Here is a 19,212-nt window from a genome sequence, read left to right on the forward strand (position 1 = left end):
ACCAATGTCATTTGAAGAACTATATGACAAGTTGACTAAGAGATGTATTTGAAACGTGAGGACAAATTTCTCGGACTGACCATCACAACTCAAGTCGGTCAAAAGTCTAAGAGAAAGAATAACCAGTACAATAAAAACGTCAACAAAAGTTTGGCGAATATGTCTCTTAACCCTATGGGTCCCAAGCAAACCCCTTATTATCCGCATCATCAAAGTGGAAACTTTAATAACCATTAGCCTTGGCGTCCTGCCCTCACAAGCCAAAAAAGAGTCATCTACCAACTGTGTGATAAAATCAAATTCTACAAAAGTCTATCGGTCTCGACCCCGACTCCCTGCTCCGTCACAATAGTCTCAGGCGAATCTCATAACTATTCAAACTTTTAGCCAACCTAATTGGATTGTGGACTTTGGCACCTCTTATCACATCACCTTTGATCTTCAAAACTTGTGTATCCACAACAACTATGGCGGAAATGAAGATATCATCATCGATGATGGTAAAGGACTTGCTATTACTTATACTGGTTCCATAATGTTTAATTATGATACTACAACATTTACACTCGATGATGTTCTATGTGCCCCTCGTATTGAAGAAAACCTCATTTTCATTTTGTAATTTTGGAAACACAATAATACTTCAATTAAATTCTTTTCTGATTCTTTTCTTGTCAAGGACTTGAGTATGGGGGCATCCTTGGTCCAAGGCCCAAATAAAGGTAATATTTACGAATGGCCGTTAGCTCTACAAATAACCCAGCCTACTATGCACTCTTTAGTTGTAGCTCTAATTGACGTGTGACATCGTCATTTTGGTCATCCCTCGTCCCTTTTTCAATAGAAATTACTTTCTTATTACTCTCTTCCCATTTGTAAATCAAGTAGCTATAACTCATTGTGATGCATGTCATAGCAATAAAAGTCATAGACAACCCTTCGGCACATCCTTCATATTATGCTATAAACTATTTGAAATTATTTATACTGGTGTTTGGGGCCTTGCTCCAATCATTTCTTTTGACAAATTCAGATTTTATATCATTTTTATATATTACTTCACTAAGTACACATGATTATCCTCTTCACTGTAAATCTGAAGTTTCCACAATCTTTACCAACTTTCGAAAATTGGTCGAGAACTACTTTCGGGCTTCAATCAAAACAGTTTACTTTGATGGTGGAGGTGAATATCAAGCCCTGACATCTTGTCTCTCAACTTATGGTATACAATACCTCAAGTCACCCCCACATACTCCTCAACTAGTTAGCTCTGCCAAATACAAACATTAGCATATAGTTAAAACTGGTCTCACATTTCTATATTAGGCCTCAATGCCTTTAACCTTTTGGACAACAGACTTTCAAACTATAGTCTATCTTATTAATCGAATACTTATGCTAGTCCTATAATATTAGTCCTTATTTGAAATATTATTTCAGAAACCTCTAAACATTTATAAACTCAAAATATTTGGCTATCTATGTTCTCTGTGGTTACATCCATATGCCTCCTATAAGATAACATCACGATCTAAGCCTTGCGTCTTCATAGGATACTCTCTTGAATATAATGCTTTTCGATGTTGTAACCCCTAAACCCAAAAAGTATTTATCTCATGTCATATTATTTTTGTGAAGTCTATCTTTCCTTTCCAAAACCATGAGTCTTTTGCTATGCAAACCACTCTCACAAACATTCTTTACTAGAGTATACCTCCAATCCTATCGGATGAGCTTCTCATGACACTGTCCGGTTTCTCCTCTCAGGATCCACACTTTACAGCTACTCTAGTTCAGTAATTTCCTATTCCCTCCATTACTATTCCACTTCCTTCTTCTCAAGTTTCCCCCATTAATGAGGTAATACATTCATAAATACAACCATTATCTTTATCTCTTTCTAGACCTAGTGACATTGAAGTACCTCAACTTGACCCAGTCTGTGTCAGTGACTCTCCACTACCTATATTAACAACACAACCTCACAATCATATAGCCTTCAAATATCCAATAACAACACGTTTCAAGAATGATATTTTCAAACCACGTCAAGTTCTGGACTTACATGATATCACAGAATCCTCATCTAATACCATTGAACCCACCACTTTCACTCAAGCTCAAAAATCTCCACACTAGCGTAAAGCCATGTGTGAAGAATATGATGTCCTCCTCCATAACTCAATATGGAACTTATTACTCTTTCATCATACATAAAATATCATCAGATGTAAGTAAATCTTTCGAATTAAGTGGAACTCAGATGGATCTGTTGTCAGTTATAAAGCATGTCTAGTCGCCAAAGAGTTTCATCAACAACCTAGTGTTGATTTCACTGAGACATTCAGTCTCATTGTTAAGCCCACAACAATCCGACTTATCTTGAGTTTGGCCACCACTAAAAGCTAGCAATTACGATAATTGGATGTTAATAATGTATTTTTATAGGAGACTCTAACTGAAGATGTCTTTATGCAATAACCTCATAGTTTTATCCATCTTCAATATCTAAGACATGTTTTCAAACTACAAAAAGCTATTTATGGATTTCGTCAAACTCCAAGAGCTTGGTACACTGAACTTGGCTCATTTTTTACTTCAATTGGATAGCTCGTTATTTCTATAACAATAACATAGAGACACAATATATATTTTGGTGTATATGGATGACATTATTGTCATAGGCAATAATTTTATAGAGATCTAGCATTCATCAAGCAATTGGTATATCGATTCTCCCTTAGAGATCTAGGAACCTTGAACTATTTTCTAGGAGTAAAAACAACATATATATCTTCAGGTCTCTTCCTATCATAAAGAAAATACATTCAAGATTTATTATAAAAAACAAACATGCATGATGCAAATGCGGTTACATTTCCCCTCTCTACTAGTGAACCACTCAAATTATTTGATGGAAGTTATACTATGAAATTCACTCAATACCAACAAGTAGTTGGCTCTTTATAGTACTTAGCTCTCACCCATCTATATATCTCATTTGTGGTTAATAAACTATTATAATTTATGCAGCGATCATTTACTATGCACTGGTCTGCAATCAAACGAATTATGCAATATCTTAAAGGGATCCTCAATCATGGTCTCTTTCTTCGCAAACACTCTTCACTTCATCTTCATGTCTTTGTCGATACTGATTAGACAGAAAACTTTGATGATAGAATATTTATATCATGGTATATTATTTTTCTTGGAGCTAATCCAATCAATTGGAGTTCTAAGAAGCAAAAGACAATTATACGGTCTACAACTTTGAATACAGTGTCATCACTAACCACTACTGTAGAACTCAATTGGGTTACGAATTTGCTCAAGAAACTCAACATCAATTTCACTTTTATTTTTATAATATATTATGATAATGTTAGAGTTACCTATCTATGCGCCAATCCAGTGTTTCGCTCCCGCATGAAACATATTACTATCGACTTCCACTTCATGCGAGATCAAGGTGTCCGACATCAACTATATGTTTCTCATATACATACAATTGATCAATTAGTAGACTCACTTATGAAGCCTATCGCTCGTAAACTATTTTCATTGCATCGATCCAACATCGATATCCTTGATAGGAGTACTATCTTACGGGAGCATGATAGCAGATAAGATTTCTTCAACTATATAAGAAAATCTCGCTACTTTATTGAAAAAAATCTCTTCCCTGATAATCTATATAAATAGAAAGAACGAACATAACTTCTATCATCTTTCTATCTCCAACCTTCTATAATTGACAAATAGTTGCGAGTCCACATTTCTTCCCAACTCACCGAGTCCAACCGAAACTCGGTTTACAACTGACCTGTCCACATCTGGTTCACGATGACCATCACGACCTACTCCACTTCCCACGCGGTAATCCCAGCCGTCGATTGGAAAGTCAAACGGGTCCCCGTAACGCACGCGCCGCCCTGGCATTCTCGTAATTAGCGTGCCAGACCGACCAACGCGTCTTGCGCTACGCGGACACCATCTCCATGTCTGCGCCGGTTGAGGAGACCCTCTTTGCCACCTATCACAGCGAAGCGGCCCCCACATTGACCAATAACCACTGACGTCACGCCATTGCAGATTTCGAGGGAAATGGTGTTCCTTGTCTTGGGCAAGACAGATAGGACGGGGCTGCAGGCCGAGTGCGGTGTGTTACCCCTCTGGCTACATGATAATAGCCCATTGCTCGGTCCCGGTCGACGGTCCCGAGTCGCACGCGACCTCCATCGAACGCATAACTAAACTTATCTTGCGGATCACTTGACACGAATAATTAACAGGATAAAACAAAAGGGCAAGAAAACGGGTCCGCGTTGCAGTCCAAGACCGGAGTCGGCGACGTTGGCCACACCGAGGGAGAAGAAGGGCGGGCGAGCGAGCGAGAGCGAGAGAGCTCGTAGGCGGCCGCGGTGAAGGTGATCGCGAAACCCTCAAAACCCTATCTATTACGGTACTCCTTTCCGTAACCCTCGCCATTTCTCCTCCTCCGATCTTTCCTTCTTCGCCATGTTCGCCGAATCCGATCCCCTCAAGGACTCCACTCCGAATCCCCAGCCCACCCTTCCCAGCCGTAACCCTCTCGATCTTGAGGCCTCGCCGGCGAAGCCCCACCTTTTCCGGGACGCCGCCGCCGAGTCGCCACCCACGAAGCCCGGCGCATCCTCCGCCCCCCAGGAGCTCACCCTCAGCTACCTTTGCGACAACAATAAGCTCGGAGCCTCCGCCGCCCAGGAAAAGGAGGGCCGTAGCGCCGATCTTTTTGTTTCCCTTGAGAAATCCCGGTTGAAGGGCAAGGAGATCGCTCCGGATCCCTCGGAAGATGAAGATCGTCGGTGCGTCGAGCGGGACTTCCTCCAATTGACCGGTGGCAAGCTGTCCGCGAAGAGGGAGGCGCCCGAGGGGTTCGGCGAGGGCGATGGCCGCGAGAAGAAGGTCAAGATCGAGACTCTGAACCTCTCCCTTGCCCCGCCCAACCTTTCCTTGTCGCTCAACTCTGCTATCCCGGCAACGAATGGGGCCGCTGCGGCTGCCACACCAGGAGTTCCTGTTTCGGTGGTTCCTCCGAAGACGACTTACAGTAACAGCATGCGAGCTGCAAATTCGGAGGATTATGCCCCCTCGCTCTCGTACTCGTGCTCCGTACCATTCTCGCACAACCCCAGCTGCTCCCTGACGCGAAACTCCACCGAGAATTACGAGTTCTCAAGGGGGGAAAACGATAAGATTTGGTACGCTGGAGAGGGGACAAATGGGTCAGTTCATAGTAAGTTTAAGCCTGTGGGTGATGGCAATACCATCGCTTTTGTGAATCACAACAAAGAAGTCAACAACAGTCTGTACAGGGCCAATAGCTCTGACAATGTCTCGTTCTTCCCATCTGAATTGCCTGCAAGGCCTGTGAAAGGTAATGGTGTTGCGAGTTCAGATAGCGGGAGAAATGGCATGCTTACCAGGCCAGATAGGGTGTTGAGAGAAATAGTGTCCGAGTCGGTGCCTGTTATGGCACAATTGCTCCATGACTTTCCCAATGAATCGTTGGAAGCACTGAGAGAGTGTCTTAGGAATCTTATGGAAGTACCAGAGATGACGGATGAGTTTGCTAGCCTGCAGAGGAAACTAGAGAGGAGATCGGATCTTACGTTAGAGATCCTCTCGAAAGCACACAGGACACAGCTTGAAATTTTGGTTGCTATCAAAACTGGTATTGTATCCTATGTCTCGGGAAAGAGCCGGATCCCTACTAACGAGTTGGCTGAGATTTTCTTGCTCATGCGGTGCAGGAACGTGAATTGCAAGAGCGTACTGCCTGTTGATGACTGTGAATGTAAGATATGTTCCAACAATAAGGGGTTCTGTAACAGCTGCACGTGTCCTGTGTGTTTGAAGTTTGATTGTGCTTTGAATACATGCAGTTGGGTTGGTTGTGATGTTTGTTCTCATTGGTGCCATGCTGTTTGTGGCATTGAGAAGAATCTAATTAGACCTGGCCCAAGCTCGAAAGGACCTATAGGCATGACCGAGATGCAATTCCAGTGCCTGGGCTGTGGGCATGCTTCTGAGATGTTTGGATTTGTTAAAGAAGTATTTAATGAGTGTGCCAAGAATTGGGGTCCTGAGACATTGATGAAAGAGCTGGACTGTGTTACGAAAATCTTCCGTGCCAGTGAAGATTTTGAAGGAAAGGGGCTTCATGCAAAAGCTGAGGAGGTCCTCAACATGCTCATTAAAAAAGTAATCTCCCCCAAGGACGCATGTGCTAGCATGCTGCAGTTCTTCAAATGTGAGTTTCTTGACAGTCTTTGCTTTGCTTTTAATGTTAGTGCTTTTCTTGTCTTGTGGTTTCTTCAGTTTACTGTCTTATCTTGCTGCTGCTGTTGAATACCATCTATTATACTTGATTGTGAAGTTTGTGGCTTTCATGATGTTTGAAGTTAGTCCATAATCACATAACCTTCTTTTTAGAACTTTTTAGTTCATGGGTTCGCCAAGAAGGGTTCTCATTCCAAAAGTAAATTTGGCTTAAAATTTGTTGTTTGTCTCTGTAATTTGATTTCTTTGTAACTTATTTATAGGCAATCACTGCTTGTACGTGCTTTGAACCATGCTTCCACTCCCTCGATGAGTGGGCCTTACCCAATTTATATGTTGGGTGGACCGGTACTATGTGACATAGGGGTTCTCTTTGTGAGTGATCCAGAGTGCTTGTGGTGGGTTCTACATGTATGTGCTAGTATGTGTTGCATTTCTCTTTTCATATTTGGGTATTACCAAATCTTGCAAATAGTTCTTATGTGTGATGCAATAGATCGCTTTGTTGAGGTAGAAAAATAACTAAAATATTTTAGACATTTTTCTACCAATGTGTTGCTTAAAGATGAGCTTCTGGATATCAGTATTTTCAAGCTGCTTGTTGCTTTAAGGTATATTTTACCATTTAGTTGTTATCATCTTATTATTTCAAGCTTGCATCTATTCTTTCCTCTTTATCCTCAGTTCCTATGGTCTAACTTTTTGGATGACTGAAACTGCCGACTTGTATCTTGATCCTCCATGAGCTTTTCATTTTCTCTGTCATCTTTCACTCTTGTTCCTGTTCATGAGACACTCTCTCCTAAAGGCAGTAGTGGCTTGTTTGCTTTGATTATTTTATTTGCTGGGGACATCTAACTAAATGCACAAGTAGTTATAGCCCATACTTCTGTGCCCAGGTTGCTTGTAGAAGTTCAAAATCTTTCTTCACCCATTTGTGGATGGGCTTTATTATCACTAATTAATTTTCATTTCATCATGATTTAAATGCTTGATGAAGACTTTTTTTTTTATCTCCGAGTGAAATTGTGTTCTCAGCATATAGCTGGTTCTCAGAGTTCTCTCAAAGTTTTAGTATGTTTCAACAGAGATTGGACTAGTGCAACAATCGAAATATGGTTATGGTGCTCAATTTAGTAATATGCGTTTGCATTTTTAATCCAGTACAACATCAGGGAATTTCTGTTTTCTCTGTAGCTATACTACCATAAGTGGGATATTGATTTGGATGCTGATGGCGATGTGTATGTTAAGATAAAACAGCAGAGATCAAGTGCTGAAATGGGCATAAGTAAAAGGTCAAGTAGAACAGTTTATACGCGAATACTAACCCTAGTTCACTTATGTTGTCCTTATCGTTTTTATATATCATGGACACTTATCAGAAGAGTACACAGTGTATCACTTTCTATTTTGACCAGTAGCTATATTACAAGAGATGCTTTGGTCATGCTTCATTGCTGTTGGAGTTTTTCCATTTATCACCTTGGCAACTTGTCACAGAGGTCAGAAAATTTGATCACTAAGGTAGCTGTAATTATCCTTTTATGTGGTTATTATAGTACATAATTGTTGGATCTTATAATTATAAAAACAGACCTCAATATTCTTGAAAGAGTGATGCACGGGCAATGAGAAAAGTGATGGTGGATATTCCTTCTTGTGAAATATGAGAATAATAATATAAGTATTGCATAGAAAGCAGGAATGATCCACAAGTTCAGCAATGCAGGTTTATCATGAGATGTCCAATTTGAGGCTGATTGCTGATACATGAAAGTTCTTCATATATGTTTGTTTAGCAAAGAGAAGGTGTACATGTCCAGACTGATTCCTAATTGGTCAACAAAGTCCAATATATGTTGTTTGTTGTATCTTTCGACCGCAAACATGATGTGAAAAAAAAAAGTAATATAGTCTAGAAGAATGCTTATGAGATATTCATTGAAGGTGAGCGATGGACAGATCATAATCTCAAGAATCAGACAGTAATAGGCATATAGTTTCTAAATAATATGTTGGACATGAATCTTCTGGTGGAAGAGCCTTTATGGAATTAGTTATAATACATGAATCTTCTGTCGCCCGGTTGAGTCAGACTCTGCATTAGAAGTTCTTATTTTGTGGCAGATAGCAAGTCTTACTTTGTAAAATGTATAAGACAAGGTCAGAACATAATAGTATTTTGTCTCTTCTATGACTAAATTTTTGCATTGCCAATTGCAACCATGAAGCAATTGTTGAGACGAATAAGACCATCATTTTTGGTCACCCTATAGATTCAGAAAGTTCCTGAACTTTCTGATCTGGCATAGCAAAAGAATAACCTGCTTTATGATCATTGGATTTGTTGCCGTTCAAAACATGTCCAATCTTTTTTTTTCTGGTCAGCGCATTTCATCTGTTCTCCCATCACCAACAAGCTCAGAACTGATCTATGAGGTAGCTGTAGTTATGGTTTTTTATCGTGGTTACTGTAGCAATCATTATAACTCCCTTGAATATTTTTCTTGTCTGACCATGCAATATTATTCTCTGTACTTTTGTATACTTCATCAGATGATTTAACTACAGTTCTCAGTTCCTAACTAGGACTAGTGGTATAAGGAAATATAGAGGGAGACCTGAGTTACTTTAATAAGACTGCTCTTAGATTGACTAGGGCTGGAAAATCGCATGTGACTACCCAAATAGCTGGGAAAATAAGGCATGTTGTTGTTGTTTTTGATGATTTAAAAGTACTTTCTAGTATTGATTTTAGTGAGAATTTAGATGCTGTTACAAGCTTTTAACTGTACGCCATCCAGATACGCGGATGGAACCATGAGTGACCTGCATGCTATACCCTTCTTTTTATAACCCTCCTGAGGGATCCCATGAAAGTTGGGAATGAAGCATTTAACATGCACGGTTCAAGTCTTCAAATGGTCCTCCTTTCCTAGAAGACAAATCCTAATGTTACTCCAAACATCTGTGAAGTGATTGATCATAGTAAATGGGAGAACTTCATCCTGGCATTGGTTATTCAGCTGCAAGTTCAACTCAACTAGTCAACCTCAATATCACTGCAAGGGTTGCGACTGCATACATATTCATGTGGACTATGTCTGATTTATTTGCTGAGAAGGTATGTTTTAGGTGGCCTTTTTTGCATTTTGCATTTTGAATGCAAAATTTTGGAGTCTGGACAAAAGATCAATGTCGATAGACACGACTAAAATGATCTCTTGAATAGAACTAACTTCTCTACATGAAATTTATATTCAATGGGCCAGCAAGTTGACCATCTGAATGTTGATGGCTGCAAAAAATATTTGAGATGATAAATGATATTCTCGTCTGTTTAACTTGGTAACTTTTAATTAAATATTCATTGCTTTCTTATGGTCATCAAATCTTTTATATAAAATATAGTTAGTTATTGCTCGACTTTGTTGGTAATATCTTTTTGAACACTTATCAGAGCATGACTCTATCAATGCCATTTAACTTGTCCAAATAGAAATCTGTGTTGTTGTCTAATATACACGAAGTGGTCATACTTTCTAGGATATTATCATTTATTGATCATTTCTTGTACTACTACTTGTATAATTCTGTCTCATCTTTGGTTACTGTTGAAGCCAATGTCGCCCTGTTGCTGAAGAGTCTGTTTTGCAATAACATTATTAAATCTATGCTGTATAGTCTAATGGCAGGGATTCTCTTTTTGTGAACATTATTACCAATTTTGTGTTAATTTTAGCAAAAGCTGCCATACCAACATAAGAATTATACATGCACTGATGCACATGGGAAAATCTGCATGGCATAGAGAGAAACATATCCACTACTTTGTGTTTATGTAGTCTGAAGTACATTGTTGTGCTACATGTAAAAATGATCTGTGCCTCCTGGAATTGTCGAGTGTTTGCGTTCAAGTATCTAGTGCTAGCTGTTGACTATGTTCAATTTTTCAGACGGAGTCACAGAGTTCTCCGTTACTGGAAGCTCCTCCAAAAACATACTTGCTCTATCAACCCAGCATGTAGATACACCTCTTCCATCCGCGGCAGCCATCAATGTGGCAAAATCTACCATCAACTTCAGCCCCGCCACTGCCATGCTAGACAAACAGATGGATGCACTAAAAGCAGATGCCAAACCTTTTGCGTTCGAACCCCATTTCAGTTCGTCAAAGGATGACGGATATAAGAGTTTGGAGACCATCGTGAAATGCAAAGAGGCAGAGGCGAAGCTCTTCCAGAAACTGGCAGATGATGCCAGGAGAGAAGTCGAGGGTTACCGCCAGATAGTCCGTGCCAAGTCTGAGAAGTTGGAGGAAGAGTACGCCACCAAGATTGCAAAACTGTGCCTGCAGGAGACCGAAGAGAGGCGTAGGAAGAAGCTGGAGGAACTGAAGTTTCTAGAGAACTCTCATTGCGATTATCAAAACATGAAGATGAGGATGCAAGCTGAGATTGCAAATTTGCTGGAACGGATGGAAGCAACAAAGAAGATGTGGGTGTAGCTTGTGCTCTTGTCATCTGAGGGAGATGCCTAGTTTGTATATTTTGATCTTGGATGCTTTAAGCTTACAAAACAAGATCTCATCTGCAACAAATATACGGTATATTAAGTTCTTACTTGTTTTGGTGTATGCTTAAGTAGGCTTTGGAGATCCCCGTCACGGTTCAACTGCTTGATGTTTGCTCCCAGAACTTGTTTCATTGTTTGAATCTGTAATTTATGTACTTGTTCATTGTGCACTTTCATTGTGGTCATTCTGTGTTCAATTGTTCTGACAGTGAACTGAATCCAATGAACAGCTAAAACCAAATGTAACTTTTTTGAAGAAAGAAGTCCTCAATTTGAAAACCATGTATATACATATTGTGAGAGATGATGAAAACTAATGGTTAAAATAATGATCCAGAACAAAACACAGACCTAACAAGATTGACGTGATTGCGACACCTTTGTATGAGGTCCGCAGGAGCAAAAAGAAAAAAAAGAAATCAAAATTTCACTAAGTGAGAACAATAAAATAAAAGGAATAGAATTGTCTATTGACTTAGTGAAGACTCAAACTTCAGAGTTCATTGTGCATTCTCTTTCTCTAGTCAGTACGTACCCATTCGAACACATTTAAGAATTAAATATTATTAATTTTAGGGGATATTTTGGAACCACAGGCAGCACTGTTTCTCTTGCTATGCACTAAGTAATAAAAGAAATGAAGAAGTGTCATTTTCCTCTTAACCTTTTCCAGTGACTTACGTCCAACTATGTGGAATGGAAGGATGAGCTTGCTTACCAATAGCAGCTGGTGCAGGAGCCAGGCACGAAGGTTGTCCTCTCACAAGGTGGCTCGGTGACCGTGGATGCTCCTGCCTGCCGATCAAAATTGCAAGATGTGAGAGAGAGAGAGAGAGAGAGAGAGAGTGCACGTGAATCAACAGTGTCTCCACTGATGCTTAGCGAAGGTACAATGCACAGCGCTGAGGGGGGCTGAGGATCGAGCGTTACTGTATGCTGACAACGAGTACACATCACAGTATAACTTGTGTCTACTGCAGAGGACAAGGTGGTCTCAGAAAAACAAGTCTTGGCTTCCCCACGTCACTGTCATTAATCAAAGAAGGGAAAGCATCATTTCTACATATACTATTTTGTGCTCCACGTCTTGTATGCACGCTTGAACTCATATCTGTTTCATGATTCATAAGAAGCATCAGATCTTTTTCTCATACATATATACATCACGTCCTCGACTGATATTGTTCTCTTGTTCTTTTCAAATTGACATCGATCCATGCACGGATATGCGAACAAATATTACTATCCAGTAAAAATAACTTGGAATTTACTATCTCCAAGTCATTCATTTTTCTCCTTCTATTCTATCATTTCCAATCTGACATATAAATATTATCCTTCTTCTATCATCACTGAATTGAGTTAGGCCTTTGTCCAATGTGCGGTTGACAAGGCATGTGCGCTGAGTCCCACATTCTACCTTGGTGGTGTTCCCCTTCACTTTCCTATTTGTACACATCTCCATGGCCCAGTAGCCCCTGTTGAACCCAAACCACAGCACCCCCCATGGTTCCCTGATCCCCATGGATAACAACTCCACCATTCAAGGCTCTGCTCTCTTTTCCTCATCCTCTCAGTCTCCATCCCATTGCAGGCACGTCTTTATGGCAGCTGTCTCAAAAGCAGCCAACCTTTTGCGTGCAGGCCAACAATGCTTCTCTCTCTCTCTCTCATGGAGCGCACAGAGCCGTAGATAAGCACAGAGAATGACCTCCAATCCTCGTGCCTTTGCTACCTCTTTATTAAACCCACCATGCCCGCAGCATCAGGACAAAGACATCAATGGAGAGGCTTTGGAGGTTGGTGTCACAGGTCGGGCTGGGAGTTGGAAGCCATGGTGGCCACCACGAAGGTCTTGATGGTCCCTAGGAATGGTAGACTAAGAGCAGGTTCTCATTGAAGTGTGTTTATATCCTAAGCTTAAATTTTTATCATAAAAAAAGATCAGCCCAATGCAACACAAGCATGCGAAGCAAGTCCGAAATCAATGGGAGAGTCAAACTTACACGGAAGTGCATGCAATGTTCATCTGAGCCATTACTTCTTCTTCCTTGTGTCCATCACTTTCTCTTTGCCAGACATCTCTCGTTGTTTGTTGAAGTCCACATGAGATCAGATCAAGATGAGGCTGTGCATCATCTACAAGCACAAGAGCAAGCAGTCAGACGCAGAGTGGAGCAGCTAAGAGTAGGCTTACGCCAGGAGTTTCGAGTGTATATATGACTTCTTGGAGAACCGATGTATATGTTCTCAGTGAAAAACCTTTTATGCTGAGAAGCTAATTATAATGGTTCATGGAACAAAATATACATCTGAATTGAGAAATGTGATTTGAAGCCAAGGGTGAGAACAGAAAACTAATTAAGCATCTGATGGCATAATTAGAGCATTGGACTGTAAAGAAAATGGTTGGACATAAACACTTGACAAAGTATTCATGGGTAGAGAATACTCACAGTGGGAGAGCAAATTAGTCTGATCCTTCGTAGGAAATTCTATAATTCTTTCCCCTGCATATTTTGGCGAAAAATACATGATCAAATCCACCTTGGTATCCAGTAGGTAATTCACAATGTCATATTGTAGAAAAAACTGCATGTTGACCATTTGTAACTCCAATTCATACATGTATTTGATCGGAAGCTTCACATTGATCAATTAATCAAACACAACAAACTGAAATATTACCCACTTGATAAATCAATTAGTTCATTACAAAAATCCATCGAATCTAATAAAAAGTAGATTAAACCGATCACTTGTCTCCCAATATGTTTTGAGTTTCAGTTTACAAAATAGATAGTCATGCTCTAAGACAAAGCAAATCATCGTTGGTACATCATAATGGATTTCCATATGATACAGAAGAAACTATCGGGCGGCCACCTTAAGTATCTTGCAACACATCCCTCGTCAAATTTGGTACTTCTTTTAACTACAATTTCTTAGCTAACAGAGACTCCATTCTATGCTTCAATAGTGATGTGAAACACACATGGAAGTGCCAACGAGAGCAAGACTTTTGATCATCCAAGTCTTCAATGAAATAACCCTATCTCTCTCTCTCTCTGCTCCCAATATAATGGCAGCATCGGTCCTCAGCTCGCTCCAACTCCTACACCTTAACCTTCCTCCTGCCCCAAGGTACATGAGAGAGGGGGAGATAGAGATAGAAAGAGAGTTATTGCCTCTATAATAAGATAAACCACTGAGACAGAGAGACAGCCAGAGAAAGAGAGCAAAGCCAGCTTAAGGTGAAAAGGAGAAGAGCAGAGCAGAGACAACAATCTTACAGAAGAGATGGCTTCTTCTTCTTCTTCTTCTTCTTCTTCTTCTTCTTCTTCTGCTTTATTCTTCTACTACCTCCTCCTGTTGGGTTCAGCACTGTTCCTCACCAATGAGGCTATTGCTCTCCCAGAAGTGCCCAACCTCACCACCCTCTCTTTTGAGGAAGGCTACACACAGCTATTTGGAGACTCCAACCTCATTCTTCATCAAGATGGCCGGACCGTCCACCTCTCCCTCGACCAGCGGACTGGTGTTTGCTACTTACTTTCCCCTTCTCTCACTGTCTCTGTTCCTGCTTCATTGGCTCCATTTTCATCTACTCTACAAAGATATGCATGGATGTCCTTGTTAAACTGCCCATGGTTGTTTCCTTAGGTGCTGGATTTGCGTCACAAGGTCTTTATCTCCATGGATTCTTCAGTGCCTCCATCAAACTGCCTGCAGACTACGCTGCTGGAGTCGTTGTTGCCTTCTATGTATGCTGCTCTTTCCATAATAAGCTCATAATTCTTCCACTATTTAGTGGTATTATTTCTCTTAACAGCACTTCCGGTTAAGCAAGCTTCTCTCAAGTTTGCATTTTCAGCAAGTTTATCTAAAAAGATCTGTTCTTGCAATTGCAGAACATCACAAGCTTTTTTTGATGTCAATGTAGATGTCTAATGGAGATGTATTCGAGAAGACACATGATGAATTGGACTTCGAGTTCCTGGGGAACATAAGAGGCAGGGAATGGAGGGTTCAGACCAACGTTTATGGGAATGGGAGCACAGCAGTTGGTAGGGAAGAGAGATATGGGCTCTGGTTCGATCCTACAGAGGACTATCACCAATACTCCATCCTGTGGAGCAATGAGAGGATAATGTAAGGTTAAATGTGTATATATAACTCTACATATAGATAACTATTAGCTTCTCAGGATTTCTCTCTTAAATTTAATGTTAATGGCAGTCTACGTTCCTCATATTCTTTTCTATTCTTTTTCTTTCCATTATGATTCGTCTTTCCAACTTTAAGCTATGTGCAGAGAAATTTACAAAACAATTCAGTCTGCAATTTACTTTTTTCTCTCTCTCTAAATTTAAGTGCTTTTCTTCTTTGTTTTTTTCTTTGTCTTGTTTAGGATATTTTGTCTAACAATTTTTAGTACTTGAACAGTTTATTAGTTAGCTTTACATGGGACAAGCAATATTATGGATGCTACTTGCTAAAAACTGCTTTACCTTTACTTTCTTATGCACAGAAGATAAATTACTAGAGAACAGTAATGACATCAATACCTAAATTCATGACTGCGAAATGGAAATCACATGCGTTCCATACTTTTATTTATTTTGATGCATGCTCCTACTGTTCATATAATAATAACTGGATACATATTTAATTAACTACATATGTTTCCAGACTGTAACACAACATTATCAAATATTCATTTTCTACAACAAATTTTACATTGAAAACATCCTCATAGCATTTGGTATGATGAAGGAAATTTACAGAGCTATGTATAAGTAGATGTCTGTTGAATCATTTGGTGCTTTTCATCAGAGTTTGTAATTTTCTTGGCTAAAATCTTTAGTCCTCAACACATTCCAGTGCAGAGAAAACAAACACCAAAGGAAAAAAGAGGACGTGTAAATCCATTCTAATACATTTGAATGAAACCTACATGGAACCTATTGTTAGTAGACCTGCAGACGCATTGCCTACAAAAACTTCAAAATTATAAGTCCATAATTTTATCAAGTTCTTTCTGTTCCTTGGGCAGATTTTACATTGACAACACCCCCATCAGGGAGGTGGTGAGGACCCAAACCATGGGTGGTGACTTCCCTTCAAAGCCCATGTCACTCTATGCCACAATATGGGACGGCTCCACCTGGGCCACTTCGGGCGGCCGCTACAAGGTCAACTACAAATTCGCCCCTTACGTCGCCGAGTTCACTGACCTTGTCCTCCATGGCTGCATCGTTGATCCCAGTAACCATAACAGAACCTGCCTGGAATCTAATGCTGGAGTTTACAATGCTATGATGATATCAACGGATCAACGGGCGGCGATGGAGAGGTTCCGAAAGAAACACATGACCTACTCTTACTGTCATGATCGCATCCGTTACCTGACACCTTCTCCGGAGTGTTCTCTCGGTCCCGAGACCAAGAGTTTCCTCATAACAGGCGAAGCAAGGTCCAGTTACCACCACCACCATGGTAAGCGCAATGGCCGCAGCACAGTAGATGTAGCCCTTTGAGTCTAAGTAGTTATTTTTTTTGTGTCCCATGTATTCCAAGTATTCTAGTGATATAGCAAATTTATTTCAGGTAGAGAGTCACATTGTCTAGAATGACATATGTATAACCTAGTCTGTCCAATCTTGTTTTGGAGTCTGTCTAGCTCATCAGTGTTTTCCATATTATTTCCTTCCCTCTAATGTTTCTTGTTCTCTGTAGTGGTGCTAATGTACTACACAATGGGTTTGTTGTCATAGAAGACTTGAGTTCGTTTTGATCATCTATAAATGGCACTATAACTATCGAGAAAATGGAATGGCAATATTAGCATACCTTTAAGCGAATAAGATGTCTGTCCTCCATGTCATGTTTCCATCTGGAAACTGTGGAGATCTTGAATGTCTTCGGGTGCAGGCATATAAGACCTATGATTGGTTGGAACTTGGACCAGCACGAGAGGACAAAGATGATGAGTGTGAATCTATATTGCCGTCTCCCGCGTCATTGAGTAAGAAAACAACTGTAGGCTGAGACGGGGAATACAGACAGCTCTGCTGGATTCAAAGTGGGATGACCTCAAAGAAACGAGTGCTGCCGCTGGAAGAGCATAGAGTAGGCAGCAACGCAAACAAGTGCTAGTCAAATGATCTACTAAGGACAGAGAACTAATAGTCTTTCCGCATCTTCCCTGACAACAATAATTTTGATGAGAAAAGAATACCACATATCATCCAGTAAGCTGTGATGGTGATCTTCTGAAACCATGTAGCAGCTAATGATCTGAGGCTATCAGGATTCATCATAACAAGGCGTAAATAAACTATCAATCTTATGCTCACATGCAGGGGCCATACAGAAAGGAAGACATTCTAGTAACTCCATCTCAACCTTCTGCATCATTAATCTGGTAGTTATTTAGGGAAATTACAAAAGCAAATTTTCAGTACCAAATCAAGAAATTGAAATCAAATCCACTAAATTACAGAGGCTTCTGCATGTTTTACTCAGGAATATTAAGAAAGTAGAAAACGCTAAAGAATATTAACAAACATACTAAGATATTTAGGTTGCATGTGCCCTCCAATAATAAGCAAATTATTCTTGAAAGTACATCTTGTTAAAAAAGGTATGTTTGGAAAGTACAACACTGCAATAGCATGCACATTTGAGGTTTCACTATGTGTTGGAACAGACAAGTGTGATATTGTGAGAAGAAAGGGACACCATATTTGAGTTCCACATAATAAATCCTCCAAAATAGTGCAAGCAGTCAGTGTCAAAGATGCAAATGAATTAAACTGGCATGAACTCAAAGCAAGCATCTCTCAAGAGAACTTAATTCGGACTCACATTTTAGCCCTTAGGCTAGACCGAGATCAGTAAATTTGAACTCCAGGATTGAGCCAAGTGTTACATATATTAAAACACAGTGATATTTTTAAAAGGTATTAAGGTGATCCAGTGAGTTGACACACACAACCAATAGTTCTCTATTTTAAACTTTATTTTCTTCTCCGTTACTGAGAATCTGAGTTTTTCATGCATATGTGAATGAGGGAATCTTGAGTAGATGACTCAATGAGTTTTTCATGCAATCCTTTCTAATCTACAACTTATATTATTGGCACAACATGTACCTAGAAAATGAAAGATTAAAAAAAAAAAGGAAAAATAAAGGTGCTAATTAAATGCATCTCATGGTAATGAAAATTGTTAGATGATCTTGTTGTGCTGATTTTTATATGCATCACAGGTAGATATAAATTCTTTGTTTCTACAATAGGATCACTTACTCAAGATTTGGCATGATACCATGTGATTAAAAAGTCATACTTGTTCCATTGGGCACCTTGACCCTATTACAGAAGAACCAAATTTGAACTTAAGAACTTTAAGACAATACACAAATCAATTTGACCAGAAGGCAACCCAGCTAGACCCAACACACACAAACTGTTACAGACTTGAATTTGGACAAAACCACTTACATGTTATAACATAGATAGGCAGGATAAGCTGAGGACAGGGCAAGATTTAGTAAAATGATAATTTTGCTCTTTTCTAACATGGGTAGCTAGAGTGAAAGCCACCTCTTTCACAACGTTATCGTCTTAATACAACGATAACATTACTCATTGCTATTTGTAGGCGTTCATCAAATTCTCAAATCCTAAAACCATGTTATAAAGTAGAATCCAAAGCAATTTTTGCGTTTCTTCGATACACTGAACCTAAGAAGAATCCTACAGACAGTATACAAGCATATCAGATTAACATACAGAAACAGGAACACTATAAGCAGAAAGCAATAAATAAGATCACAAGCTAACTAATCTGTCGTTGCAACACCGAGTCTTACTTGGCGTGAATTGCACGCGGAGCCATCATAATCGTCTACAAGAACGCCCGGCTTGTCTTTGTGGCCTGCAGAAGACCCAACCTCTCAAAAGCAATCAGCCTCCCGTACTAAACTCCGGAACCCCATCTCCCTCGCCCGAGAAAGCAATACAAAAGAAGTAGCTAGGCGAGGATTTCAAATCGACGCAGGGAGAAGGCAACGTAGACCGAACTCCGATCGCTGCCGTCGGGAGCGAGGGTGAAGGGCTCCGCCGAGGTGGATCCTCGGGGGTTTGGGAAAGTGAGGGTGACCGATAGGCCGTTGCGAAGGGGACAGGGCAGGCGGTTTCGGTTTTAATAGCTACCCCGCACGTGTCTTACACGTGTATCAAACACACAACAGGTCATCAGTTTTATTATTGTTTTTCTTATTTTAAAATAACAAATAAT

The 19,212-nt window shown here is 40.0% G+C and overlaps 2 protein-coding genes and 1 long non-coding RNA gene across 6 annotated transcripts; 2 read left to right on the forward strand and 1 right to left on the reverse strand.

Annotated features, from left to right (window-relative positions):
* Nucleotides 1-4,317: 4,317 nt before the first annotated feature.
* LOC103987542 (protein TITANIA) lies at nucleotides 4,318-11,075 on the forward strand. Its single transcript, XM_009405870.3, has 2 exons — nucleotides 4,318-6,298; nucleotides 10,287-11,075. The coding sequence occupies exons 1-2, from the start codon at nucleotides 4,525-4,527 to the stop codon at nucleotides 10,835-10,837; spliced, it is 2,325 nt and encodes a 774-aa protein (XP_009404145.1). The 5' UTR covers nucleotides 4,318-4,524; the 3' UTR covers nucleotides 10,838-11,075.
* Nucleotides 11,076-11,193: 118 nt separating this feature from the next.
* LOC135639474 (uncharacterized) lies at nucleotides 11,194-19,077 on the reverse strand. 4 transcript variants are annotated; one of them, XR_010496961.1, is made up of 5 exons: nucleotides 18,785-19,077; nucleotides 16,759-17,329; nucleotides 13,362-13,415; nucleotides 12,912-13,044; nucleotides 11,194-11,700 (listed from the first exon to the last, which is right to left on the reverse strand). It is a non-coding gene; the product is annotated as an uncharacterized LOC135639474 (long non-coding RNA). The 4 variants fall into 4 exon arrangements; XR_010496962.1 differs by having other exon boundaries at nucleotides 11,194-12,824; XR_010496963.1 differs by having other exon boundaries at nucleotides 11,194-13,044; nucleotides 16,759-17,316.
* Nucleotides 14,067-16,858, forward strand: LOC135639473 (probable xyloglucan endotransglucosylase/hydrolase protein 28). Its single transcript, XM_065153238.1, has 4 exons — nucleotides 14,067-14,443; nucleotides 14,569-14,669; nucleotides 14,849-15,057; nucleotides 15,962-16,858. The coding sequence occupies exons 1-4, from the start codon at nucleotides 14,206-14,208 to the stop codon at nucleotides 16,443-16,445; spliced, it is 1,032 nt and encodes a 343-aa protein (XP_065009310.1). The 5' UTR covers nucleotides 14,067-14,205; the 3' UTR covers nucleotides 16,446-16,858.
* Nucleotides 19,078-19,212: the final 135 nt, after the last annotated feature.

This window comes from Musa acuminata, chromosome BXJ3-6, assembly GCF_036884655.1.
Source record: "Musa acuminata AAA Group cultivar baxijiao chromosome BXJ3-6, Cavendish_Baxijiao_AAA, whole genome shotgun sequence".
NCBI classification, from domain to species: Eukaryota; Viridiplantae; Streptophyta; class Magnoliopsida; order Zingiberales; family Musaceae; genus Musa; species Musa acuminata.

Coding starts and splice junctions, on each gene's coding strand:
- LOC103987542 (XM_009405870.3), top strand. CDS start 4,525: ATGTTCGCCGAATCCGATCCCCTCAAGGACTCCACTCCGAATCCCCAG. Junction 6,299..10,286: donor CATGCTGCAGTTCTTCAAAT/GTGAGTTTCTTG, acceptor TCAATTTTTCAG/ACGGAGTCACAGAGTTCTCC.
- LOC135639473 (XM_065153238.1), top strand. CDS start 14,206: ATGGCTTCTTCTTCTTCTTCTTCTTCTTCTTCTTCTTCTTCTTCTGCT. Junction 14,670..14,848: donor GAGTCGTTGTTGCCTTCTAT/GTATGCTGCTCT, acceptor ATGTCAATGTAG/ATGTCTAATGGAGATGTATT. Junction 15,058..15,961: donor TGGAGCAATGAGAGGATAAT/GTAAGGTTAAAT, acceptor TTCCTTGGGCAG/ATTTTACATTGACAACACCC.